Below are 27954 nucleotides of genomic sequence, written 5' to 3'. Positions count from 1 at the left end.
CGTGTCACCAGCTTGGTGACCTTTATCTGAGATGGCTATTTGTGTGTCCGTCCGCACTTTTTTCCTGTCCGCCCTCAGGTCTCAGAAACGGCTGAGGCTAGAGGGCTGCAAATTGGCATGTTGATCATCCACCCTCCAATCATCAAACATACCAAATTGCAGCCCTCTAGCCTCAGTAGTTTTGACTTTATTTAAGGTAAAAGTTAGCCATGATCGTGTGTTTGGCACCGATATAGGTGCCAGAGGTACATGCCAACGCCGGACTGTGGCTGAAAGTTTCGTGGGCCGCGGCTGAGAGTTTCATGGGCCGTGGCTGGGAATTTCATACAGCGTTGTATCTAAACATTGTTTGACTAAACGTTTCCACTTAAACCAACGAGACACTGAGTTTACTTAGAACTACAGAAAAGTGACATATTGTGTTCAATTCTTTTTCTTTGTTGAACCACTGAATTATCAGTATACAAGAGATGGAGTAATTAGCCAATACGAGTCCCATACCACACACCTGTCTCGTTCAATTACAGGTGTTCTGCGTCATTTAGCATTGGTGAAGTCTCTCTCTCTCTCTCTCCCATAAACAGCAAAAATTTTCTGATTTTAACTTTTCACTCACGTAAATTTTATGAAATTTATTATGCAAATTGAGTAGTACATCATCTCTCTCTCTCTCTCTCTCTCTCTTTCTCTCTCTCTCTCTCTTCTCTCTCTCTCTCTCTCTCTTCGCAAAAACAACGAAAATTTTGTCATTCTAACTGTTCGTTTATGTTAAAATTCGTAAAATATAAGATTCAAATTGAGTCCATATCTCTCTCTCTCTCTCTCTCTCTCTCTCTCTCTCTCTCTCTCTCTCTCTCTCTCTCCTTGCAGCACAAACAACACAAATTTTGAAGAAGACATCTTTTGAATTGTCGATAGCACCATGGATTAATGTGTGCTTGTGTGTGTGTGTATGTGTGTGTATTTGTGTGTGTATGCACTTTTATTATTTATTGTTAGAGAGAGAGAGAAAGAGAGAGAGAGAGAATTCATCGGTAATTTTATAATCTGTTACCTTTCTGTCATAAGGAAAGGCTTAAAAATATTTTTAAAGAAATATCACAAACAACATTCTCTCTCTCTCTCTCTCTCTCTCTCTCTCTCTCTCTCTCTCTCAAACAAACAAACATTGGAGGGGTGGGTAGAGCTCTCGGCTAGCACGCTGTTGGCCCCGCGTTCGACTCTCCGACCGGGAAATGAAGAATTAGAGGAATTTATTTCTGGTGATTGAAATTCATTTCTGGTCATAATGTGGTTCGGATTCCACAATAAGCTGTAGGTCCAGTTGCTAGGTAACCAGTTGGTTCTTAGCCACGTAAAATAAATCTAATCCTTCGGGCCAGCCCTAGGAGAGCTGTTAATCAGCTCAGTGGTCTGGTTTAACTAAGATATACTATTTTTTTTTTTTTCAAACAAACAAACAAAAGGAACTTATGATAAACTCTACGGGTCTTGCACATACATTTATAGAGTTAGACGTCAGTGGGGCTAAATTGAGTCATAAATTCATCACGATTTTTTTAAAAAATACGAACAGAAAACGTGATTCGATGCCTCTATAGAAAATGGGGTTATGGGGATGATGCTATTCTAATACTATTCTTTACAGTTTAATGGATAATTTACGGGAGCTCCCTCTCTCTCGTTTTGCCTCTCATTCCTCCTCTCTCTCTCATTCCTTCTCTCTCTCTCTCTTTCTCTCTTTTTGCCCCTCATTCCTCCTTTCTCTTTTTCTCGCTCTCTCTCTAATTCCTCCTTTCTCTGTCTATCTCTCTCTCACTCCACGTCTCTCTCTCTTTCTTATTTCTCCTCTCTCTCTCTCTCTCTCTCTGTCATTCTTCCTCTCTCTCTCTCTCTTTTTGTCTCTCATTCCTCCTTTCTCTCTCTCTCTCTCACTTTAATTCCTCCTTTCTCTGTCTATCTCTCTTCACTCCTCCTCTCTCTGTCTATCTCTCTTCACTCCTCCTCTCTCTCTCTTTCTCATTCCTCCTCTCTCTCTCTCTCTCTCTCTCTCTGTCATTCCTCCTCTCTCTCTCTCTTTTTGCCTCTCATTCCTCCTTTCTCTCTCTCTCTCTCACTCTCTCTCTCTCTCCCTTTCTATCTCCCCATTCCTCCTCCCCCCATCTCTCTCCCTACTAATTATCAAAGAAAACTGTTTAAATTTCCTCTGCAAATTTATCAATGAACATGTTACTGTCACTCTCTCTCTCTCTCTCTCTCTCTCTCCATCGGAAACCATAGCCACCATAGCCCACAAGAGAACAAAAAGCCAGACTAAAAACAATGCAACTGGCAACCGCCTTCCCTTCACGTGCCTTGTGTGACAAGTTCAAGACCTTTATATTACTGTAGTTGTTTGAAGTCCGTGAGTTAGTGAGGGACAAGACTCCGTCGTGGAAGGATGGGTCGTCTTCAGCGACTACTCCTGCCGATCTTTTTAGCTTTTCTCGTCTGCTACGCGTATGGATACGCGTCCGAAGGCGAGTGGTCACGTGTCGGTTGCATTTCTTCTTGAAAGTGTTGTGTATTTCTTAATGTTTTGTGCATTTCTTTAAAGCTTTGTGCACTTTTTTGGAAGTTTTGTGCATTTCGTCTTGGAAGTTTTGTGCATTGCATTTTCTTGAGAGTTTTATGCATATCTTGAAAGTTTTGTTCATTTCCTTGAAAATTTTTATGCATTTCTTGAAAGTTTTGTGCATTTCTTCTTGAAAGGTTTTTTGCATTTCTTCTTGACAGTTATGTGCATTTTCTAGAAAATTTTGTGCATTTTCTTGAAGGTTTTGTGCATTGCTTGAAAGCTTTGTGCATTTCTTCTTGAAAGTTTTGTGCTTTTCTTCAATGTTTTGTGTATTTCTTGAAACTTTTGTGTATTTACTTTAAAATTGTATGCATATCTTTAAAGTTTTGGGCATTTTCTTGAAAGTTTTTTGAATTTATTGGAAATTTGATGCATTTCTTGAAAGCTTTATGCATTTGTTGAAAGTTTTGTAAATTTTTTCTTAAAATTTTTGTGCATTTCTCAAGTAAACGTTGATGGAGTGACTCTGTTTTGACTTTTTTCTTGGTGAAACCTTTTCGTTTATGTTTTGTAAACAAAGGAATGGTGTTGTTTTATGACCCAGACATTTCAAAACAACGATTAGGCAACGACTATGTCTCTGAAAATATTATTGACCTGTGTTTTCTCAGTCTGGGGAATTTGGATTAACAATGAACTTCCTGCTTTTGACAGCAATGCCATTATTCAGTTTCTCATTTCTTCAGTCGTCATTTTTGGTGAAAAATTGTAACTGATATTTTTAAGTTATTAACTATAAGCTTTTCTTTAAATAAATTCCCAGAAAAAATTTGCACAGAAGTGTACTTTTGAATATATAATACAGGAAGGTCTGAAGTCTGATGAGATATATTTACTGCCTTCAGTAAATTTGAGACAGAAGAGCAACATTGACTCTTGATTAGTAGCTAATAGGCATAACTCTATTTCTGGCTCTTGATCAGTGGTTAATAGACCCCATTCAGTTTCTGGCTCTTGATCAGTAGCTAATAGACCAAATTCTATTCCTGGATCTTGATCAGCAGCTTATACAGCAAATTCTGTTCCTGGATCTTGATCAGTAGCTAATAGACCAAATTCTATTCCTGTATCTTGATCAGTAGCTATAAAGCAAATTCTGTTCCTGGATCTTGATCAGTAGCTAATAGACCAAATTCTATTCCTGGATCTTGATCAGTAGCTATAGACCAAATTCTGTTCCTGGATCTTAATCGGTAGCTATAGAGCAAATTCTGTTCCTGGATCTTGATCAGTAGCTGTAGACCAAATTCTACTCCTGGTTCTTGATCAGTAACTAACGGACATAATTCTATTTCAGATACTGGCCACCCCAAAATCACCCTGCCTGAAACTGACTTCTCACCAGACCAGTCCTACGACTTAGAACTCGACGAAGATGAAGAAGAAGAGTCAAGTTCAGCTCTGCTGGACGAGCTTCTCTTCCTGGAACGAGACGAAGTGGACCACTACAGACAAGTGAAGGAGCTCCTCGCTCTGATGGAGTCACTCTCGAATGAGATAGACGAGATCGAGGAGGACGAAGATGAGGTGTTCCTGGAGATCGTCGACGCGATGAAGAAGGACTATCGGAAGAGGATGGAAGCTGCTACTTCTTCTGTCGCAGAAGGCTCCGCTGGCGTCGGAAAAGAGTGCGTGGGTTCGCAGTGTCACGAGCAGTTTCTACCGTCTTCTTTGTTTGGGGAAGAAGAAAACGGGAAACGGCTGAAACGGTCTCCCAAGAGGTCCAGCTCAAGAGGAAGCAGCAGAAGCAGTTCTAGTGGCAGTTCTTGGCTCTCACGGAGGCGAAGCAGCAGTAGCAGTAGCAGTGGTAGCAGCAGCAGTTCCTCAAGCAGCAGAGGCAGCAGTAGCAGTAGCAGCAGTAGTAGTGGCACTAGGTACACCTCCCCAGGAAGCAGTGGGTCCTCCTCTTCAAGCAGCAGCGGGTCGTCTTCCAGCAGCAGTGGATCTTCTTACGGATGGAACACGGGATCGTCTGGAAGCAAGCCATCGACTGGAACAGGCATAGCAACCGGAGCGGGTACTGGCGTAAGTTCGGGTAGCTCTTATCCCAAGCAACCTGGATCAGGATACCCTACTGGATCTCAACCTTCCGGAGGCTATCCTGGTGGAACAGGTTCTGCTGGGGGCTATCCTAGTGGAACAGGTTCTGCTGGAGGCTATCCTGGTGGAACAGGTTCTGCTGGAGGCTATCCTGGTGGAACAGGTTCTGCTGGGGGATATCCTGGTGGAACAGGTTCTGTTGGAGGCTATCCTAGTGGAACAGGTTCTGCTGGGGGATATCCTGGTGGAACAGGTTCTGTTGGAGGCTATCCTAGTGGAACAGGTTCTGTTGGAGGCTATCCTAGTGGAACAGGTTCTGCTGGGGGATATCCTGGTGGAACAGGTTCTGTTGGAGGCTATCCTAGTGGAACAGGTTCTGCTGGGGGATATCCTGGTGGAACAGGTTCTGTTGGAGGCTATCCTAGTGGAACAGGTTCTGCTGGAGGCTATCCTACTGGCACAAACCCCGTTGGAGGCTATCCTTCTGGTACAAGGCCAGTTGGTGGATATCCTACTGGTACAAACCCTGTTGGAGGCTATCCTAGTGGAACAGGTTCTGCTGGGGGATATCCCACTGGGACAAACCCAGTTGGAGGCTATCCTTCTGGTACAAGGCCTGCTGGTGGATATCCAACTGGTACACAGCCTGTTGGAGGGTATCCTACTGGAACAAACCCTGTTGGGGTTACCCCTCAGGGACACGACCAGTCGGAGGATACCCAACTGGCACACATGCTGGAGGGTCTTATCCTACACACACACAGCCTGTCGCTGGATATCCTGGATATCCCACAGGCTCAAGGCCCTTTGGGAGTAGCAACCAACCATTTGGAGGGTATCCTTCACACAGCCAACCCTACGGAGGAGGATATTCAGGGTATCAGCCTTATGGTGGGTTTCACGGATACTCCACAGGTAGTTCTTCATTTGGCGGATTTCCAGCTAGTAAACACTCATTCGGTGGCTTCCCAAGCGGAGGATTCGGCCGATCTGGGTTCGCAACAGGAGGATTTGCTGCGGGTGCCTTTGCCGGCAGTCACTACCCCGTAGGAGGGTTCGCGAAGCCCCTGAAGAAGAAGACGAAGAAGGACAAGGTGAAGGACGTCATCAAGAAAGTAGCCACCGGGGTTATAGCTCACAAAGCCCACAAGAAGAATAAGTTCATGTCACCCTTTGGTCACCACGGAATGGGCTACGGGGGTTACAAAGGTGCTGGGCTTGTTGGGGCTGGTCTCGGGGGCTTAGCTGTGGGCAAGACGGCCAAGAAGATCCTGGGTGCTTACGTCAAGATCAAGATCGCGAAGTACGCTCTCAAGTTTGGCGCAGAGGCTGCTAAGGCCTATTTCATGTACAAAATGGGCATCGAGTTAGATGACTACATGATCGGGAAATTCGTCCACCGGTACCACCAACATCGGGTGTACGGAGGCAGTCGGTGGAGACATCGCACAGTCTATCACAGTGACAGGCCGCCTTCAGGAAAGGAGGAGGACAACATAACCCTAGGTGAGTCCTGGCTGTCTGAAGCCGTCCTCTAGTTCTTGAAATCTTGCTTGCTAGTTTGTGTAGTGTTCTACCTCAGCTGGGGAGGATATCAAAGGATAAATTTCCACCCGTTAAACCTAGGACAATAGATATCCAGTTCTTTTAGTCTAGAATTTCTTTTGATTGAAATCTTGCTTGCTAGTTTGTGTAACGTTCTACCTCAGCTGGGAAGGGGATTAAAGGGTAATTAGACACCTATCAGACTTAGGCCAATGGATGTCTAGTTCTTTTAGTCTAAAGTTTAGATTTGGAAGCATAAAATATGTTGTGTATCTCTTCGTTAGCTTCAACTTCTGATATTGTTAGCAACAAACTGCTTAAGCTTGCAATTCAAAGATTTCTAGAAGCACTAGTACTTAATCTGAACGTGAAAAGGCATCATAAATTGACTTGTTCATGCGTACACTTAACAAATGGCTGAAAATTGTTCTTGTTAATTAAAACCTTTGTTAATTCCAATTGCGAGGTGAATGAACGCAAAGCAAAAGGTTTAGACACTTCACAAGAGGCTTATACGGTATTCTCACGTTAATGGTGACGAATCATTTTGAAATTAGCCGAGGAAAAGTAACAATTTAACGATGACACATTCGCACAAGCTTAATGAAGACTGCGAGATGGGAAAATGGAATGATAACTTCGAAAATATATCAGATTAAGTATATTCTTAAAATTCTAATTGTGCTGACATATGCATACATACATGCTAAGGTATGCAGGTGTATTTGTGCGTATGTTAATGCAGGTAAAAAAGATTTTGTTTTGTACTTTTACCGACATATACAATAACATACGTGCCAAAACCTGCCAAGAAAAACGTGTTCAAATCGTATGCCGTACATGTGCATATCTAGACATATGACTGACTGTGTATATTTAGGCATATTAATAGTATAAATAAGTAATAATCAGAGGAAATAAATTCCCGCAAACGATGCCACTGGGGCAGAACGAATTGGGCGCTGGATAATTTTCAGGGGGAGTCCTGGGAAGGTTTTGGGGGTTGGGGGGCGTGTCCCCCAGTGTGTCAGGGGTTGGCTGAGGGGAGGAGAGGCGGGGAGGGGGAGGGGATATGCATGTACATGATTGCCTTCAGTAAAATGACCTTCAGAGGGCCAGTAAGAGGCTGGGCACTGACTTTGTGGTTCTACTTTTGTTAAGCAACTTTATTTTTTTTTATTATTTTTATAGTGGGTAGGTTTGGTTATTGTTACACACTGGTTTATTTATGTATGTATGTGTATATATATTTTATATTTTATATTTTGTACCATATATATATATATATATATATATATATATATATATATATATATATATATATATATATATGTATATATAGATATATATCTATATATGTATATATAACATATTAGTATATATATATATATATACACATATATACATATTATGTATATATTATATATATATGTATATATATACAGTATATATATATATATATATATATATATATATATATATATATATATATATATATTATATATATGGTATACGAACCATGTGCTTAGCCTATCCCAACACACAACAAAAAACAAAAGAAAAATATAAAAAAACACTCACATTAACCATATCTAATTACCCAAACAACTTGCAAAAAAAAAAATTATCCAAAAAATATCCGAATTATACCAACAGAAAAACGTAATTTAAGAAAAACAATTTTAAACCACTTGCCTCTATAGAGAACGATAAACCGCACTAAACATAATAACAAAAATAAAAAGAATCACTTAATTATAAAACAAAATGTGAGTCTGTGATTCTCAGCTAAAGAGCTCCAAGGATCATCAAATTGGCCGGGAAGGTGATACTACTAAAGACAATAGATTTAGGGACCAAATCACTCACTAGATGGCTCTGTGCTCACGCGTGTTTTAAGGGAATAACTAAGGTGTACTTTATAATTTTTTTTCATTTTTATCTTTTTATTCATTGATTTATTAATTTATCTTTTTCATCTTTTCTAATAGCTGATCTCTGCTTTCTGTATTTCCTATTACCTTCTTCTGTTGGTTCTTTCAAATGGACAGTATAATATTCTTTGGAATATTCCAAGTCAGTGGCTCCTGTGGTGGGCTTGTTCCCTATGCATAATAATAATAATAATAATAATAATAATAATAATAATAATAATAATAATAATAATAATAATGACATATAGGATTTCATTTCCTGAATAATAATAATAATAATAATAATAATAATAATAATAATAATAATAATAATAATAATAATAATAATAATAATGACATATAGGATTTAATTTCCTGAATAATAATAATAATAATAATAATAATAATAATAATAATAATAATAATAATAATAATAATAATAATAATAATAAAATAAAAATAATATATAATAATGAATAATAAATAAAAGTCATTTTTAACTCCTCGATTCCAAGCGGCCTTCCCAATTGAACGCTGACCTCACCCTCCAATTGGAGAATTGCAGTTTGGAGTGTGACTCGAATTCCGTTCATGTGGATCTCATGGCGAGATACTTTGTTTATTTGTTTATTTTATTCATATATTTTTATTTAGTTGTGCGTTTACTTTGGTTTTCTGATTTTCCCTTGTTATAATCTTTACTCTCTCTTGCTGACTTATTCCATTTTGTTATGTTTATGCTAGAGTTATATATGTGTAGCCTGTATATATATATATATATATATATATATATATATATATATATATATATATATATATATATATATATATATATATATATATATATATATGTATGTATAAAGTACAAACATACATACATATATACATAAATGTATACACACACAAACACACACACAAACACACACCAATGATGGGAGGACCGCTGTCATACAACCAGAAGATAAAATATTCATAAATGAAAATATACACACTTATAAACAGGCCCCTTCCCGCCACTTGTGAATCTAAATACACGTAGATAAACTCACAAACATACACAATTTCACACGCAGGAAGAGAATACACGGACGACTACACAAACATACACAATTTCATGCCCGGGAAGAGAATATTGGGAGTTAGACGCTCTCAATGAGAAAGGCTTAGTTGTAAATGTCAATAAATTTGTTTAATGAAGACGTTAAAAAGGGAAATTAGGCTCTCGAGGAGAAAAAGCGAGTCTCAAGAATTAGGATAGAGAGTTACAGCCCTCTCCTCCATTCTGTAAACAGCAGCAACAACAGCAAATACAGCAATTACAGCAGAGATAAACAACAACAACAACATAAATTACGAAAGTTACAGCAATTACAGCAGAGATAAGTTGACAAATTACAGCGGAGACAAGCTTGACGCTATTGGCATATATATATAATGTAAGCCTTCATTTTGTAAACAACAACAACAGCAAAAACAGCAAATATTACAGCAATTACAGCACTGACAAGTGGCCAAGTTACAGCACAGACAAGCTAGACGCTATTGGCATGGATATAGGCCCTTTTAGCACGCACTGGGCCGACGATGTGGCCAGCATTCTCATCCCAAAATATTTACTGAAAACTGGAAAGGGTATTCTCATTGATGTGACAACTGGATGGGCCCTGGGATCGATCCGCGAGTGGGGCATGAGTCCAATTTATGCCAAAAGAAAAAAGTGAGAGTAAGAGTGTTGTGTGTTATAAATCAGTGAAGTTTTAAAAAGAGAGAGAGAGAGAGAGAGAGAGAGAGAGAGAGAGAGAGAGAGAGAGAGAGAGAGAGAGAGAGAGAGAAAGATAAAAATAAATAAACTGAAGGATTGATTGAAAGAGAGAGAGAGAGAGAGAGAGAGAGAGAGAGAGAGAGAGAGAGAGAGAGAGAGAGAGAGAGAGAAGTAAATAAACTGAAGGAATGATTGAAAAGATAGATAGATAAATGGAGAGAGAGAGAGAGAGAGAGAGAGAGAGAGAGAGAGAGAGAGAGAGAGAGAGAATGCCAACATCTTGAAGTAAGAGGAAGCCTTTATTAACATTAATGACTGGGTGGGTGACGGAGATACAAACGCGTTTAATATTTGTTTGTTTCTCATATGAGAGAGAGAGAGAGAGAGAGAGAGAGAGAGAGAGAGAGAGAGAGAGAGAGAGAGAGAGAGAGAGAGAGAGACATATTTCATTCGCCTTAAAATCGTGGGACTTTTAGAAGCAGATTGTGAACTCGAGAGTCAAGCTGCTCTGATGATTTTCTTCGTAAGTGATGTTTTGAATGCCCTTGACTACTGCCTCCTGGTCAGATGCTTGGTATTAGATTTTTCAATCCTCTCTCTCTCTCTCTCAAAATATTGTTCGTCTACAACCATATAAGCATTACAAGACTCTCTCTCTCTCTCTCTCTCTCTCTCTCAATAATGTTTTTCAGCAACCTAATAAAAGCTACAAGACTCTCTCCTCTCCTCCTCTAAATATTTCTCTCTCAACAACCATCTCTCTCTCTCTCCATGTTATATCATCATCTAACACATTAAAATGCCATAAATAAAATTAAGTCAATTACTTCCCTCTCCTTTTTATGTATATTTTTTTATATATATTTATAGTCACAAGTGCAACATACTCTCCTAGGGTACTCCGCTCGTCAGACGGCGTCTGGTTGCCATAGGCACGATGCATCGCTAATAATTTGGATAAGGTCATGGTGGGTTTTGCTTTGGCTGAACATAATTACCAGTTTTACTGGTCTCTATAGTCCTTCGTTTACCTAGAGGCGGTTTATAGGTTTCTCTAGTCTCTATAGACCCTGAAGGAGGTTTATGGCTCTCTTCAGCAACTAGTGAAGCTGCTTAATGACCGTAGTCTTTGCAACGCCGTCTTATGATGATTTCTTTAAAATAATTAACTGAAATAGGCTCATATCCTGTTTATTTCAACCCATGGTGAGAGAATGTTATAGAAAAGGGTTTATAGAAACAGACAATAGAGAGGAAGATGGCATTCCACAGCAGTTATAGAAAAAGATATATAGAAGCTAGAAGGTTATAGACAATAGAAAGGAAGATAGAATTCAACGGCAGTTATAGAAAAAGATATACAGAGTCTAGAAGATTATAGACAATAGAAAGGAAGGTAGAATTCCACGGCAGTTATAGAGAAAATATATATAGAATCTAGAAGATTAAAGACAAATGGAAGGAATATAGAATTAAAGGGCAGTTATAGAAAAGGGTTTATTGAATCTAGAAGATTATAGACAATAGGAAGGAATATAGAATTCCGCGGCAGATATAGAAAAGGGTTTACAGAATCTAGGAGAACATACACAACAGAAAAGAACATAGAATTACATAGAAAAACAACTTCAAGCAAGACAAATTGTCGTAACAGCATGCACACAAATTCGCGAATGATTCCCTAGCGACAAGAAGACACTGAAACAACTATAAATAGCAAACTGGTTACGAAGACAAATGAATGAATATAAGCGTCTGAGAAGCTCAGTAACGCAGTGATAAAAAGTAAGCTTAAGTTTAGCTAGTTGTATAATCCCTCTCTCTCTCTCTCTCTCTCTCTCGACGACGATGCAAGGAAAAATGCCCCTTCTCCGCCCAGATGGCGCCGTAAGCATTGGCAACAATTTATTTGAATGGACGACAGAGAGAGAGAGAGAGAGAGAGAGAGAGAGAGAGAGAGAGAGAGAGAGAGAGAGAGTGGACAATAAAACCTAAAAAGTTAAAACTGCAATTTAACTGAGCTATGATTAGTCAGTCTTGAGTGATATTACTCACTTTCCACGAAACACAGAAAGACAACTCAGTGAAATCGCCAAATTAGGTCTAACACAAGGACAAGCAAAAAAAAAAAAAAAAAAATGGTGGTTCTCATCCCATGACCGAACACTCATCGTCTTGTGAAATGCAGACTTCCTTGTAATCACCAACACTTTAAGAACTGTAACTAAAAAGTACTGTGACACGAAATACGGTGTAGACACTCACGGTTGGCCCTACCACGAGTAGCTGACTACACCGTATTTCGGGTCACAGGACTTTTTATTCAAAGTGCGAAAAGTGTTTGTGTAAGAAGGGGTAATGTTTCTCGATAAGTCTTCAGGTTATCGGATGAGAATCACCACTTTTTGTTGTTGTTGCTTTTTTTTGGATTATCTTTAATGTGGCGATCTATTGAGTTATCTCCCTTTCTTTCGTGGAAACTGAGTGATGTTATCATTCAAAATGTCTTCCTCCTAGCTCAATTACATTCTAGTTTTAACTTTTGAGGCTTTATATACGTCTCTCTCTCTCTACCTCGTCTTCTCTCTCTCTCTCTCTCTCTCTCTCTCTCTCGTCCATTCAGATAAATTGTCACCAGACAATTTGGGGTTTGGGACTCAGATTCTTGGAAACAAACGCAAGAAGAAGGACGGCATGACGCATGTCTCAAGTGTTTTGTCTTGGATCTGTTATAATTCTTCTTCTTTCACTTTTCTTCGTGTTTGGAGATTTCAAGGGCAGACGCATAAATACAATTTACTGAATGTGTTGGTAAGATAGGGTCGGTCTTTTGATTTCCTTATTATTATAAATACAATTAATTTAATTGTATTTATGCGCCTGTCCTTGAAATCTCCAAACATGAAGAAAAATGAAAGAAGAGGAATTATCAACAGGACCAAAACATAACACTTGAGACTTGCGTCATGCCGTCATTCTTCTTGCGTTTGTTTCCAAGAATCTGAGTCCCAAACCCAAATTATTTAGTGACAATTTATCTGCATGGACGAGAGAGAGAGAGAGAGAGAGAGAGAGAGAGAGAGAGAGAGAGAGAGAGAGAGAGAGAGAGAGAGACGTACATAAAGCCTCAAAAGTTAAAACTAGAATGTAATAATTGAGCTATGAGAAGACATTTTGAATGATAAATCACGCAGTTTCCACGAAAAAAAGGAAGATAGCTCAATAGATCGCCGTATTAAAGATAAAAAAAAAAAAAAAAAAAAAAGTGGTGATTCTCATCCGATAACCCGAAACACTCATCGAGAAAGATTACCTCTTCTTAAGTTCCTCCTATCAATTCTGACCTCGTCTTATGAAATGCAGACCCACTTTTATCACAAACACTTTTAGAACTTTGAACAAAAAGTCCTGTGACACAAAATATGGTGTAGCCAGCCACTCAGAGTAGAGCCATAACACAACACACACACACACACACACACACACACACACACACATTTTTATATATATATATATATATATATATATATATATATATATATATATACATATATTATATATATATATATATATATATATATATATATATATATATATATATATATATATATATATATATATATATATTTATATATATGTGTGTGTGTATTTAATGTCTATATATATACATACATATATATAGACATTAAATACACACACACGTATATATATATATATATATATATATATATATATATATATATATATATATATATATATATATATATATGTGTGTGTGTGTGTGTATAACCATTCTCAATATTCGTTCTATAAATTACTTTTTTTATTTATGAAAAAAATTTGGAAATTTAGCAATATTACACGAATAAGACCAACTAAACTATAAGAGAAACGACTAACAATAATAATAATAATGTAATAATAATAATAATAATAATAATAATAATAATAATAATTCGTGTTTGTCATTCGGTTGCAAGACGTATATATCATCATCAGACACACGCACTCACTAAACTTCTCTTCTTCAGAAATCTGTTATCATTTCCGGCCCTAATAAACCTATAATACAACAATAAAGGATCATCGATGAAACATACGCAAAATAAAACCACAGATCAAGAAAACAAGAGACAAACCAAACGAAAGAATAATGAACTTATTCACCTCGGGAACTCGGCTTCTAACCCGCTCGAATGTTTTGTTTACATCCGAGAGATGGCGTTGCGCTTCTTCTTCTCTCTCTTCGGTATGATTAATCTAGGGCAAGTTGTGCGTCTCTCTTTCTCTTTCTCTCTCTGTCACAAGTCACGTTACCCTTATTTAAATGGCTCATAAAGTTCAATTGGATAATGGGTTGGCTAACCTCTGTGTTTTTTTGTGCGTGTGTGTATGTGCTTCTCTCTCCAGTTACTAAAGGATAGGCTAATCTCTTTGTTGGTGCGTACGTGTGTGTGCTTCGTTCCTCTCTCTCTGTTTCATTATAATCTCTCTCTCTCTCTCTCTCTCTCTCTCTCTCTCTCTCTCTCTCTCTCTCTCTCTCTCTGTATATCCAGTTACTAATGGACTGATTACATATTTAAGTGGAGAGAAACGCTCTATACTTAGTCTCCTCACAGGGAAAAACAAATCTGAGAAACTCTACGTATGTTTCTGCCCAAATTTCGCCACAGTTACGTAACTAATAACGGCGTGTCGCCAAGAAATTTGAATGCAACCCATCCAACGGTTTTAGCTGGACCGTAGCTCAAACGCTTATTTTAGCAGTGCAATGATACACGGACATTTTTGGTACTTTCTGATCCTATCATGGTCCAAAAGTGCTTCAAATTTCTGAGCCACAGAAGTTTCTTAAGATCCAATTCACTTACAAGCAGTTTTCGAAGTTACCCCTTCCATAACTCGCCAGAGTACTCTAAAGTCTAAACCATCAGTGAACCAACACATTCAAACTCATTCAATCAGTCAATCAACCTCCCTTCAAAGCGAATCAATGATTGACCAATCAACCCAGGATGGATCCAATCTCCTTAGGAAGACTCGAATATCACCTAGTCGTATTTTGCGTCGCTAGAAAAACGATGTTCTAGGTTAAAATATTTAGTCATATTTACGTTTTTTTATGTGATTTTGGATTACCAGTTAATATTATTTAGTATCTAAGTAAATTTACTTTTATTTTGACAAGAGTAGTCGTATAAATGAAACATTTTTATGTTGGAAAATGAAGATATGGTTTATAACAATCGATACTTTTTCGATCCATAGATTAGGATTTTCTAGGTTGCAAGGATATGCTTAGTACTAAAATATATATTTTGAGTTTTCATTTAACGCTTCTTCGAATTTAAGCGAGTTTACTTTTGATTTTATTAAATGTATCACATATACAAAGCGTTTTTCTCTTGGAATATAAGGAATTTATAATACGAACGATAGTTAGGTCTAGGTTAAAAGGATCTGATTTAGTACGAAGCACTGATGACTTCGACGGGGGTGAAATCTTACTTAGCAAAGCGAAGAAGAAGCACGTCAAATAAATCTTAATGAGCCGGAGGTAATAATTGTCTTATAAATATTTTAGTTCATAAAAAAAACATAAAAAGGGGCTGTAGACTTAACTGGCTAGCAAGCAAACCAGAGTATTTGACTGACTAGTGAACGAGGCAGTACCACAAAACCCTAGGCCCATAAAATACCTAAATGAAATAGAACTGACCATAATTATCACAACAGGAAGAACTAGGAGGAAATAAGAAAGTAAATCGAGATATAAATAAATAAAAAAAGGCAGTTAGACCGAGTCCCATCAGCGCCAAAGAGACGAAAAGAAGAAGACCCTTTGCACTTCATCCCGTACTCTTCAAGGTCACCCCTTGTGCGTATATGGTCGAGATAAGTTAATTGGCAATTGCCCCAATGGGAACACATTCCTCGCTCGCATACAAGAACACTGAAAAGAGAGAGAGAGAGAGAGAGAGAGAGAGAGAGAGAGAGAGAGAGAGAGAGAGAGAGAGAGAGAGAGAGTAATTACCAACTAATGCAGCGTTGGGAGGAGTCTGGGAGAATTATATAAGTCAGATATATTGCCGCGCAGACGGAGTTTCATGCTTTGGTAATAAAGAGAAAAGGGAGAATGAGAAAGATTATATATGTAAGTGTTTGTTTATTCAATCTTCTTCTTCTTCTTGTCTCCCACAGGAGAGTTCTGCCACAGACCTTGCAACGAGACCGACAAACGAGTCTGCCAGTTCAGCATGGAGATTCACCTGTACCAAACCATGTCCAGGTAGGCCTAATGAAGGGAAGGAGAAGCTGGAGAATAGTACCATACAAATCTTCTCTGCCCCCATCCCCTTTTTTCTTGTAAGGTATCCAGTCAGAACCTCTGTCGAAATTTTCATAGGCCTACCCCTCCATACCCCACCACCCCTGGCCCCCTTCCCCCATACAAGACTGGACCTCACGGGTACCCAGGACCCGGCATACCCAAACTGACAGACCAGATTTCGGGAAGGAACCCTGACGAAGACGGATTGGCCAACTTCAGTCAATTGCAAAGTAATTGCCCAAAAGCAGAGCTGGGTATTTATGTGGGCATGGTTTGGAGGGGCATGTACTGGTGAACCACATAAAACTGAAGGGTATAATTTTAATGAATAAGTCTAACTGTCATTTAAGTTGTTTATCTACTTAATAATTCATCAACTTTAGTAATGTTTCTCATGCCTCTTGTGACTTAAGGAAGTTTTGCAATGCAGGGAATGAAGGAATTTGAAAATGCTACATGTAAATTGAGTTTAACGTAAAGAATGACACATTTTTTGGGGTCATAATTTTGGTCACAAATTGTTGGTCATTAACTGATAGGCTAGTTGGGCAATGACCTGCCAATTCTAGGTCACGGTATACTGACCCTGATTGTTCTCGAAATATATTCTGGTGGGGTCAGTTCCTTAATGGCTGTAGGAGTGTCGTATGCTTGTTTGCTATACCTTGCCTTATTCAAAAGAAGTTTTGCTATAGTCCCCCTCCCCTCTCTCTCTCTCTCTCTCTCTCTCTCTCTCTCTCTCTCTCTCTCTCTCTCTCTCTACTTCACAGTGAGAAGATATTGGTGTTGGATGGTCCTATTCTTGCTTGTACTGCCTTCCCCTTTTCAAACGGTTTTTCCTATAATGTGGCGTCTCTCTCTCTCTCTCTCTCTCTCTCTCTCTCTCTCTCTCTCTCTCTCTCTCTCTCTCTCTCTCTCTCTACTTCTTCTATTCCTAATTGCCACTTTCGGTTCAATACATGACAACCTGAATATCATCTAATCTTGTCATATCAAAGTACATACACATGAAACTTTCTGTATAAGCCCTTAAGATTACCACTTTTTACAGAACACCCATTTACCTTATACTTCTGCGTCTCCTTCAGAGCTTGCTACAACTGCCCAAGTAACAGCACGGACTGCGAGAGGCCTGAATGTATCGTGGCCGACGGCAAGAGACGAATGGTCGTGGCGGCAGACAAGACAATTCCAGGACCGGCGATCCAGGTGAGTTCTGTCCAGACACGGGTGCGTTCTGTTGGAGAAAAGTCCTTATTTGTGACTGGAACACGGGCGAGTTGTTTGGGACAATAAGTGGGGCACAGAGGTGAGTTCTGTTGAGGAAAGGTCTTGATTTATAACTGGAATACAGGCGAGTTGTTTGGGACAATAAGTGGGACACAGAGGTGAGTTCTGTTGAGGAAAGGTCCTGATTTATAACTGGAAACAAGTTCTGTTTGAAACAATAAGTGGGACACAGAGGTGAGTTCTGTTGGGGAAAGGTCCTGACTTATAACTGGAACACAGGCGAGTTCTGTTTGGAACAATAAGTGGGACACAGAGGTGAGTTCTGTTGGGGAAAGGTCCTGATTTATAACTGGAACACAGGCGAGTTCTGTTTGGAACAATAAGTGGGACACAGAGGTGAGTTCTGTTGGGGAAAGATACTGATTTATGACTGGAACACAGGCGAGTTCTGTTTGGAACAATAAGTGGGAATCAGAAGTGAGTTCTGTTGGAGAAAGGTCCTGATTTATGACTGGAACACATGCGAGTTCTGTTTGGAACGATAATTGGGACACTGAGGTGAGTTCTGTTGGGGAAAGGTCCTGATTTATGACTGGAACACAGGCGAATGTTCTGTTGGGGAACGAGTCTGATTTTTAACTGAAACACAGGAGCATTCTGTTGGCGATCTCTCCTGGTTAGCTGAGGTTACGTAAACAATGAAATCTATAGAGAATCTTGTCCTGTTTCCCATTTTTTTATAAATCAGGGAATAAAACAGGAAATCAGAACGCTTGGAGTTCTTATTAAACCAATTTTCAATTACAATTCAAAAGTTAATAAGACTACAAAAGATAAATATACATAAAAACACAACCTAAGGTTAAATTCTATGAAGAAAAACTGACAATGTTAAAATTTAGGTAATAATAAGGTCATTAGATTGGTCCAAGGCTCCCATGAGGTATTTGTTTAAAAGCTAACTTCTAATAAACAAGAGTCTTGGCTATAGTTAATCTATCACAAATCACAACCTCAAAACAGCTGATTTAACAACTGCATTTTCCATAACAGGTGTGTGCAGGAGACAAGGTTCTGGTAGATGTGTTCAACAACCTGCCTTCAACAGCCATCTCTCTCCATTGGCACGGCCTGACCTTGGGTCCTACAGCAGCAGTGCCTACGGCTCGTGCCACGCCTTTCATGGACGGTGCCCCTGGCGTCACTCAGTGCCCCATACCACCCGGGTCGGGCTTCAGGTATTCCTTTGATGCCACGGATCCTGGAACGCACTTTTGGCATGCCACAACGGGTTAGTTTATTGGAAAGGGCACTTATGAATGATTAACATAGTTCCTTAGAGTAAATTGATGTATGATTCCAGTTCCTTTCTCTGGTCTGGAAAGACTAAATTGATTTCTGATTCCCGTTCCATTCTCAAGTCTGGGGAAAGACTAAATTTATCTTTGATTCCAGTTCCTTTCTCAGGTCTGGAAAGAGTAAATTAATGAGTGATTCCAGCTCCTGCTCAGATCTGGAAAGAGTAAATCGATGAGTGATTCCAGTTCCTGCTCAGGCCTGGAAAGGCTAAATTGACCTCTGATTCCAGTGCCTGCTCAGGACTGGAAAGACTAAATTAATCACTGATTCCAGTTCCCTCTGGAGGTCTGGAAAGATTAAATTTAGCTCTGATTCCAGTTCCTTTCTCAGGTCTGGAAGGAATAAATTTCTTTCTGATTCCAATTCCCTCCTAATGCCTGGAAAGATTGAATTCGTCTGATCCCCGTTCCCATCTCAGGCCTGGAAAGGGCCAATTGACCTCTGATTCCCGTTCCAGCTCAGGTCTAGAAAGAATAAATTAATCTCTGATTCTAGTTCCCTTCACATATCTGACTAAATTGACCTCTGATTCCAGTTCCCTTCTCACGCCTGGAAAGACTAAATTGACCTTTGATTCCAGTTCCCTTCCCAGGCCTGGAAAGACTAAATTGACCTCTGATTCCAGTTCCCTTCACAGGCCTGGAAAGACTAAATTTATTGACATTTGATTCCAGGCCCCTCCTCAGGCCTGGAAAGACTAAATTGATCTCTGATTCCCCTTCTCTTTGCAGGTCTGGAAAGAGGTGACGGGGTCTTCGGCTCCCTTGTGGTCCACCAGTCCCTGGATAAGGACCCAATGCAAGGCATGGCCGAACACATGTTTTTGGTAAGGGCTTCTTGGCATCAGCAGTATCTAAATGCTTCTTTACTCTTCTTTAAACCTCTTCCAGGACGCTTTGGATCTTAGACTTTGTCTTTAATTGTTCTTTTTTTTTTTGGTAATTTTCATACAATATCCATTCTTCGTTTCTCGTCATCTTTATCCTATTTTCTTTGTTTATTCGATTGCTGAAGATAATTTTCATCTATTTGACTCATGAACTTCTAATATTAGGGTTTAGGCTAAGAATACAATTCCATTTTCCATGTATACTGGGCAAAATAATAGTTTTTCACGTATAGGCCTCTGAATTTAGGGAGTCCCATGGCCTCATCTTGATTGCCACTACTCACGTAAGCTTAACCAATTTGCATGCTTGTTCTATGTACATAGATCGATTTACAAAATTATCCTTGTAACAAAACAAATGTAAGGAATCTTAAGAACCAACTAAGATAAGTAACGAAGTGGAATATTTGGCATTTGAAGACAAAACGCCCCAAAACGAAAAAGTTCCCTTGGCAGACATGTTGACAACTGCTTGTCCCACAAAACAATAAGACGATTATATACTTCAATTGTCCTTACCAAGGCTTCAGGAACTGATTCCAATAGCGGGAAATTGTCCAATGCCTTGAAAATATAATGATTTCTGGTTTACTAACCACAAGCCAACATATTTCTGTCTCAGAATTCAGAGTAAATATCAAATCTCAGTCTCCAGTCCAAAGTACACAAGACAAAACGTGAGGTATCTGGATAAAATCTGATGTTATTTCCCGCATTCTTCTTCCTTCACACGCCATAGGATCTCGGAATTCAGATCAAAGTAAAAATTTCAATCGTCTACCAAAAGTACACAAGACAAAAAGGGTGTTACCTGAATAAAATCTGATTTTTCTCTTGCGTTCTTCTTCCTTTACAAGATCGTAGGATCTCAATACACTCTCCTGTTTGCAGGTGAACGATTGGTTCCACAGTTCCGCTCAGAACAAATACGTTCTGCAACAGAACAGTGGAGAGGAGGCCAAACCTCAGTCTATCCTTATCAACGGTCAGGGACGTCACAAGGTGAGTTAGAATTTCGTTAGTGTTATCCAGCGTGAGAAATTATTCATTTTTAACGTTATTATTCATTGCTAAACCCCATTCTTCATTATTTAAAATCATTATTCATTTTGGAAGTATTGTGGTAATTAGATGCCTTGTTAGGACTGCTATATGAAATAAAAAAAATCTTTTTATACATAATATTACTGATAGATTCAGACGACAAATTATAATAAAGATTGTAAGAGATATTTGCTTCATTATTTTTTTTATTTCTTTTATTATCGTATTCCCATTTCGCAAAAAATAGCCATTAACGAGAATAAATATGAGTAGAGGTGATAATTCAAAAGCATCTAAAAAGGTAAAAGTACTGGAGAAATTGAAGCTTTATTCCAGACATCAAGTATGTGAATATTTTCCTACTGTACCTTGATATATCATATATCAATATCTCATGAATATATTAATGTATATATATTTATTTTTTATCAGCACGACGACACTGGACCTCAAGTACCATATTTCAACTTCCTGGTTGAAAAGAGTGAGTTGATAAAACTTTCAGTAAACTAATTGCATTTATATTAAAAAATTTAACAAAACCGCCATTATGGATATGCAACCCGCAGAGAGCGTGAGAAAGGGCTTTATTTATATATATTTCTCTTCATTTTTTGGCCACAGACAAGAGGTACCGTCTCAGAATGATCAACGCAGCTTCTACGAACTGTCCAGTCACTGTTTCAGTAGACAGTCACGATTTCGTGCTGCTGTCAGCTGACGGTTCTTCAATCAGTCCTGTCAACGCCTCGTCTGTACTACTTTATCCAGGTGCGTTGGAGGAATGTAAACAAACAGTGGCGCCATCTCTTGGTGGAAAAATGAACTGAGTAATGCCATCTCTAGGTGTAGCTTATTTCAGCTGGAAGATGTGCATAGAGATAGCTAGTTCTCTTTGCTATTTGGTACATTTATTTATTAACTTATTAATATGTTTATCTGTTTATTTATTTATTTACACATTCAGCTGTTTCTCTAGCAGTTTTCAAGCCTTGATGTGATCTATTACAGCTTGTATGAGACCTCAAAACTCTGTTCCAACCTTCTACAGTCAGGTTAACCTTCTAAAACCCTTTCTTGTGTAAGTTTTTAATTTTCACAAGGGATGAAGTTGTAAGCTCATAGCTTCCTTGAGCCATTCCCCTAGAAAATATACCCTCCTCCAACTTCCATTCCTCCTCCCATTCCCATTCCAGGCGAGAGATACGACGCCATGTTCTCAGCCGAGAGGGAATCAGGCGAGGAGGGCGCCACGTACTGGATCCGCGTCGAGGGCGGAAACGACTGCTCGGGTCTGCGACAGTTCGCCAGCCTACAGTACCTTCCGGCGAACGTCACGGCGACGCCCATTCCCACTGTGGCGCCCGGAATCGATCCGTCGACGGTGGAATCAGATTCTTACGGAATGGTGAGAGGATTAATTTCATAAAGTGCTTTTGTTGTTGTGATTTGGTTATTTGTTGTTGTTTATTTTGGGGTTGTTTATTTTTGTGCAGTTGTTGGGCAAAGAGTGAGTTTGTGACAATAATAATAATAGTAATAATAATAATTGTAATTACTATCATTCATTTATAAACAGAATTTCTTTGCTGGAAACCAGTACTGCAAATAATAATAATAATAATAATAATAATAGTAATAATAATAATAATAATAATAATAATAATTTTATTTTATTCATATTATTATTATATTTATTTGCAGTGTCACAATTTTCAGTAAGATTTTTGTCCTGAATGAAAAATAATAATAATAATAATAATAATAATAATAATAATAATAATAATAATAATAATAATAATAATAATACCCATTTCCACGCAGAGAGTCTTCACGGGCAAATGCGGCACAGCAGGTCAAAGGTGCGTCTCGGGTCTCAGGTCACAGGGGTCAATCCCCGAGAAGATGAACAAGCCCAAAGCGGACATGACCTTCTACCTGTCTTTTTCTTCGAGGGAAATCCACAACGAGAACATTTATTCGCTCCTGTTCTACAACATTTATGATGGTGAGAGTTTTTTTTATTTGGTGTTTTTTGTGAGTTTTTTTTTTGTTTTTTGTGAGTTTTTTTTTTTGTTTCACCAGAGTTTAAAATATATAAAAAAAAATTTTTTTATTATTTGGGTTTTTTTCCACCAGATGTGGTGTAAAAACATCTATTCTCTCCTGTTCTATAACATCTGATGGTGATGGTGAGTTTAAAAAAATTTTTTTGAGTGGGTTTTCACCAGATGTGGTGTAAAAACATCTATTCTTTGTTCTACAACATCTTTGGTGTTTTTTTATTTGGTGTTTTTTTGTGAGTTTTTTTTTTAGTGGGTTTCCACCAGATGTGGTGTAAAAACATCTATTCTCTTCTGTTCTATAACATCTATGATAGTGAGTTTTTTTTTTATTATTTGGTGTTTTTTTTGTGAGTTTTTTAGTTTTTTTTAGGGGGTTTTCATCAGTTGTGGTGTAAAAACATATATTCTCTCCTTTTCTACAACATTTATGATGGTGAGAGTTTTTTTTTATTATTTGTTTTTTTTTCGTTTTTGTGAGTTTTTTTTTGAGGGGGTTTTCACCAGATGTGGTGTAAAAACATCTATTCTCTCCTGTTCTACAACATCCATGATGGTGAGAGTTTTTTTCCATTATTTACTGTTTTTTGTGTGTTTTTGTGATTTAAAAAAATTCTTTTTGAGTGGGTTTTCACCAGGTTTGGTGTTTTTCTTCACTGGTCACTGTTGTGGGAATGACGGTGAGAGTTTTTTTCTATTATCTGGTGTTTTTTGTGCTTTTTTTCATTATTGTGAGTTTTTTCGTGTGGGTTTTCATCAGATGTGGTGTGTTTTTCCTTACTGGTCACTCTTGAGATATTTTTTCTTATAGATAGGTAAATATTTTCTATATATTTTGTATTTATTCTATAAAAGATTTACTTATATTTAATCTTTATTCATTCATTTAGCCAAATTTTATCTTTAAACCAATTTCTCATTTGCAAATCATAAAATACCAATTTCTCATTTGCAAATCAAACTTAAAATACCCCAGTTCATCCCTTAAGGATGCCCTTGAACCCTCCTTCCTGAACTTGACCTAGAACCTATTACTATAATGCCACTTTATTACCCAAGGATGACCTTGAACCTTCTTCCTCCAGTTAACCTAGAATCTATCACTAAAAATGCCAATTTACTACCCAAGGATGACCTTAAACCCTTCTTCCTCCAGTTGACCTAGAACCTATCACTAAAAATGCCCTAAATCCTCCTTCTCCTTCGGCAGAAGAGGCCTCTAAGAGAGTCAAGACGCCCCAGATTAACAACCTGAGCTTCAGGGGCACCTCCACCCCGCTTCTGGTGGACCAGAAGCCCTTGAAGACTGAGAACTGCAGCTCCGAAGGCGTCCGTCAAGCGCATTGCACAGAGGACTTCTGTGAGTGCCTCCACGCCCTCACGGTCAACGTTGGAACTGTCGTGGATATGGTACTGATTGGAGAAGGTAAAAGGAACTGTTTAAAATCTAGGCCTAGTTTTTGTTGATTCTGCCTAGAAATGAGGTCATAAGATGGTAATGAGGCCTTTCAGAGCACACAGGCCTAAGTCATTTATATATTCCTGGCTATTTATAGATTCCCCTTAAATGTAAACAGACCCACATTATTACCAAAACAGCAGATATCTAGACTAGGCCTACCTGACGGCCTACAAATCCTGACATTCCTGATTCCTAAACGGAAAGCAAATCCTGACATTCCTGGTGCTTTTATTAATGCCATAAAGTAGATGCATAGGCTAGGCCTACATGGTTCCCAAAGGGCTTGCAAATCTTGACATTCCTGGTTCTCTTTGTGATGCCATATAGTAGAAATCTAGACTAGGCCTATCTGGTTCCCAAAGTCTTACAAATCCTGACATTCCTGGTTCTTTTAGTAATGCTATGCAGTGATATAGAGATCTAGATTAGGCCTACCTCGTTCCCAAAAGGCTTACGAACCCAAATTTAAGCTTAAAATCGACCACCATAGGCCTAGACCAATCCTTAATCCCTCTTCCTTCGCCCTCCAGGTAACAGCACCGACATCACACATCCGGTGCACCTCCACGGATACAAATTCTGGGTCCTGGCCCACGCCGACGCGGAAGCGGTGCCGGAAGTGACTCCCCGCGAAGGAGAGAACATCACATTCCCGGCGGGAATGTCCCGCGACAAGGCGATACGCCTCGACGAGGAAGGGCGTCTTACCAGGTACCTGGAGAGTCCTGTGGTCAAGGACACGGTGGCCATTCCCGCTGGAGGATACGCCATCATCAGGATAGCTGCTGAAAACAACGGTGAGATACGAAGCCTGAATATACTACTTCGGTCTAAAGAAGTTCTTCTTCTTTAGATGGAGGGAGGGCCGTTTAGGGCAGCTCTAAAGAAACATGCTCCCTAAACAGATATAAATTAATGCTTCGGGAAGCTTAGGAGAATGAAACGAGTTTCTTTTACTTATAATAAAATGGGTAAAATCAAAACAAAACGCTGCCATTGGATATAAAGTGCTATACCCTAAATTAGTACTAAACAGTCGTAAGCTTCTACAAACCTCTTCAGAGCCTTGAACGGGTTTAAAAATTATTATTATTATTATTATTATTATTATTATTATTATTATTATTATTATTATTATTATTATTATTATTATCCAAACTAAGATAGTTTTATAATTTTTCTTCCCTTTTTCAACTCCAGGATTCTGGGTCCTCGAAAGCCAGGTGCTGTTCGACTCCCAGGCAGGTATGAGCCTGGTCCTTCAAGTAGGATCTGAGCAGGACCTCCCGCCAAAGCCCAAGGACTTCCCGACCTGTTAACGGGAGCAACATTAAAGCCAGAGAGATCCTTTAAGGAATAAAAAATAAAAGAAAGAAAAGGGAGATGAGAGTCGCCTTCTAATGAGCGTTTCATATCAGTTGGGGTTCAGTGTTTACATCTGAATTATAATGTAAACCAATTAGACTATGTAGGTCTACAGGAACTGTACAAGTAGATCCGAACTGTAAGTTAGGCTAGACTTAAACCTCATAACTTTATGATATAGTTACGAAAACATTGTGTTGTAGTATGAAAAAATGAATAAAGAAACAGTAGATGGCAGTCGCTTTCTAATGAGTGTTTCATATCAGTTGGGTTTCAATGTTTACATCTGAATTATAATGTGAACCAATTAGACTATAGGCCTAGGTCTAGAGGATGGCTATGTTAGGTTAGACTTAAACCTCATAACTTTATGATAAAGAAGAATTGTGAAAACAATGTTTTTTTATTGACATTTTTGTACAGAAGACGAACTTTCTCCGTAGTGTCAGAGTGAAATTGCACGCTTGGAAAGCCTTGCAATGTTTGCAATGTTGGTGTTGCAATTCTGTTAGACACGAGCCCGGTTAGACTGTGTGAAATAAATACCTGTTTAGTTCTGAAGGAACTTGATTAACCTTCCTTTTTCCACATAGATCATCTGTATATGGAGAAGGTTACAGGCTATACAGAGATATCATCTGTAAGCCACTGAGATCTATACTGTCCTAAAATGGAAGACTGCAGTATGGTAGATACTCCCTTGTCTTACTACAGATTTTGCAGATGTTGCAAATGGGACCCCCTAAATAAAGCACTGAAGAATCATTCTGAAACTGCAGTAACGTGTGTATTAGTGTTTCACGAGCCCAATAGGTGGCATATCTCAATTTCTAAAATTTTGCAGACACTGCAGTTTTCCAGTTTATATATGCCTATGACATTTGCATAATACAGAATGACTAACAGGTTCGTACATACGTCAATATGAAGTTGCCGCTCAGTTATAAGTTTTTTAAGCAGACTTAAGTAAACTTAAAACTTTAAATGGAAATCTACAGTCTCACGAATACTGTGCAGACATTAGTACCATAGTACCATTAAACAATTGATTTCATTAACATATGAATATTGATTTTTGATCTTATTCCCATACCATCATAGAAAAATATTTTATATTCAAAACATACTTAATATCGAATTACTGTACATATCAATAATTCATTATTAATATTATTACTCTGAATTATATAATTCTTGTTCAAAGTTTTACTTGAGAATAATCCTAACACTATCTTATCATTATCAATCCCGCAAAGGGATTAACAAATCTCTATTAATCCTATAAGAACATGTATTAACATAAATCCTGTTCCTAAGCTGACACATATATATCACTTACATTCAGATACTCACTTGAAATTCTATTTCCTAATATGGCTCTCACTCACACATTACTTATGAATATTGATATGAATGAATATTAATGCTATTGATATGAATAAATATTAATATTAGCTCCAAAACTTAATATCTCCAGTAATATCAGTCGAATACAGACATTACTTATAAGTCTCAGCAATACTTTATGAAGAGTACAGGTTTCTTAGTGATCTTGTGAAAAACATTGCCTAGGCCAGTATTGCTTAATTTCATGTTATATTCAAATTTGACTGTGCTTATTTGTCTAAAAAAATCCTTCAAATGATTTAGTGCTAGTGCTATTTAATAATGATCTCAGCAACGCTGGTACTATTTAATAATGATCTCAGCGGCGCTGGTACTATTTAATAATGATCTCAGCAGCGCTGGTACTATTTAATAATGATCTCAGCAGCGATGGTACTATTCAATAATGATCTCAGCAGCGCTAGTACTATTTAATAATTACCTCAGCAGCGTTAGTACTATTTAATAATGATCTCAGCAGCGCTGGTACTATTTAATAATTACCTCAGCAGCGTTAGTACTATTTAATAATGATCTCAGCAGCTCTAGTACTATTTAATAATGATCTCAGCAGCAGTAGTACTATTTCATAATGATCTCAGCAGCGCTAGTACCATTTCATAATGATCTCAGCAGCATTGCACCAAATACCTTCAGATTACCAGTATTAATATTAATGAATATCATCAACATAATTTACAAATTATCTCAGTTGCAATAATCTTTTTGGTGACATCAACAGTTAGACTTAGTACCGTTGTTTAATCACTCACAATAAAGTAATATAGCGCTAAAGCTTAACATTTCCAAGTGGATGTATGCATGAAATAACACAATACAGACAGATATATATATATATATATATATATATATATATATATATATATATATATATACTTTTATAAGTTGCAACATTCTGGTATTTTATTATCTTATCACCGCTGCTTC

The 27954-nt window shown here is 38.2% G+C and overlaps 2 protein-coding genes across 2 annotated transcripts in view; one reads left to right on the top strand and one right to left on the bottom strand.

Moving 5' to 3' along the window:
- Positions 1-14063, bottom strand: part of LOC136830650 (galactosylgalactosylxylosylprotein 3-beta-glucuronosyltransferase P-like) — a 30182-nt gene extending 16119 nt beyond the window's left edge. The window contains exon 1 of the mRNA XM_067090249.1: positions 14045-14063. The gene's annotated coding sequence lies outside the window, so the exon portion shown is untranslated. The remainder of the gene's footprint in view (positions 1-14044) is intronic.
- LOC136830640 (uncharacterized) lies at positions 2390-26177 on the top strand. The gene is given in 15 exon segments (XM_067090223.1): positions 2390-2519; positions 3915-5339; positions 5342-6163; positions 16079-16166; positions 17297-17417; positions 18492-18729; positions 19529-19623; positions 20578-20688; positions 21163-21214; positions 21355-21501; positions 21927-22138; positions 22555-22738; positions 24004-24219; positions 24786-25052; positions 25456-26177. Coding segments are annotated over 15 exon segments (4176 nt in total). The 5' UTR covers positions 2390-2440; the 3' UTR covers positions 25575-26177.
- The last annotated feature ends 1777 nt before the right edge of the window (positions 26178-27954 follow it).

Source organism: Macrobrachium rosenbergii, chromosome 47, assembly GCF_040412425.1.
Source record: "Macrobrachium rosenbergii isolate ZJJX-2024 chromosome 47, ASM4041242v1, whole genome shotgun sequence".
Lineage (NCBI taxonomy): Eukaryota > Metazoa > Arthropoda > Malacostraca > Decapoda > Palaemonidae > Macrobrachium > Macrobrachium rosenbergii.
This window is presented reverse-complemented; position numbering and strand designations above follow the sequence as displayed.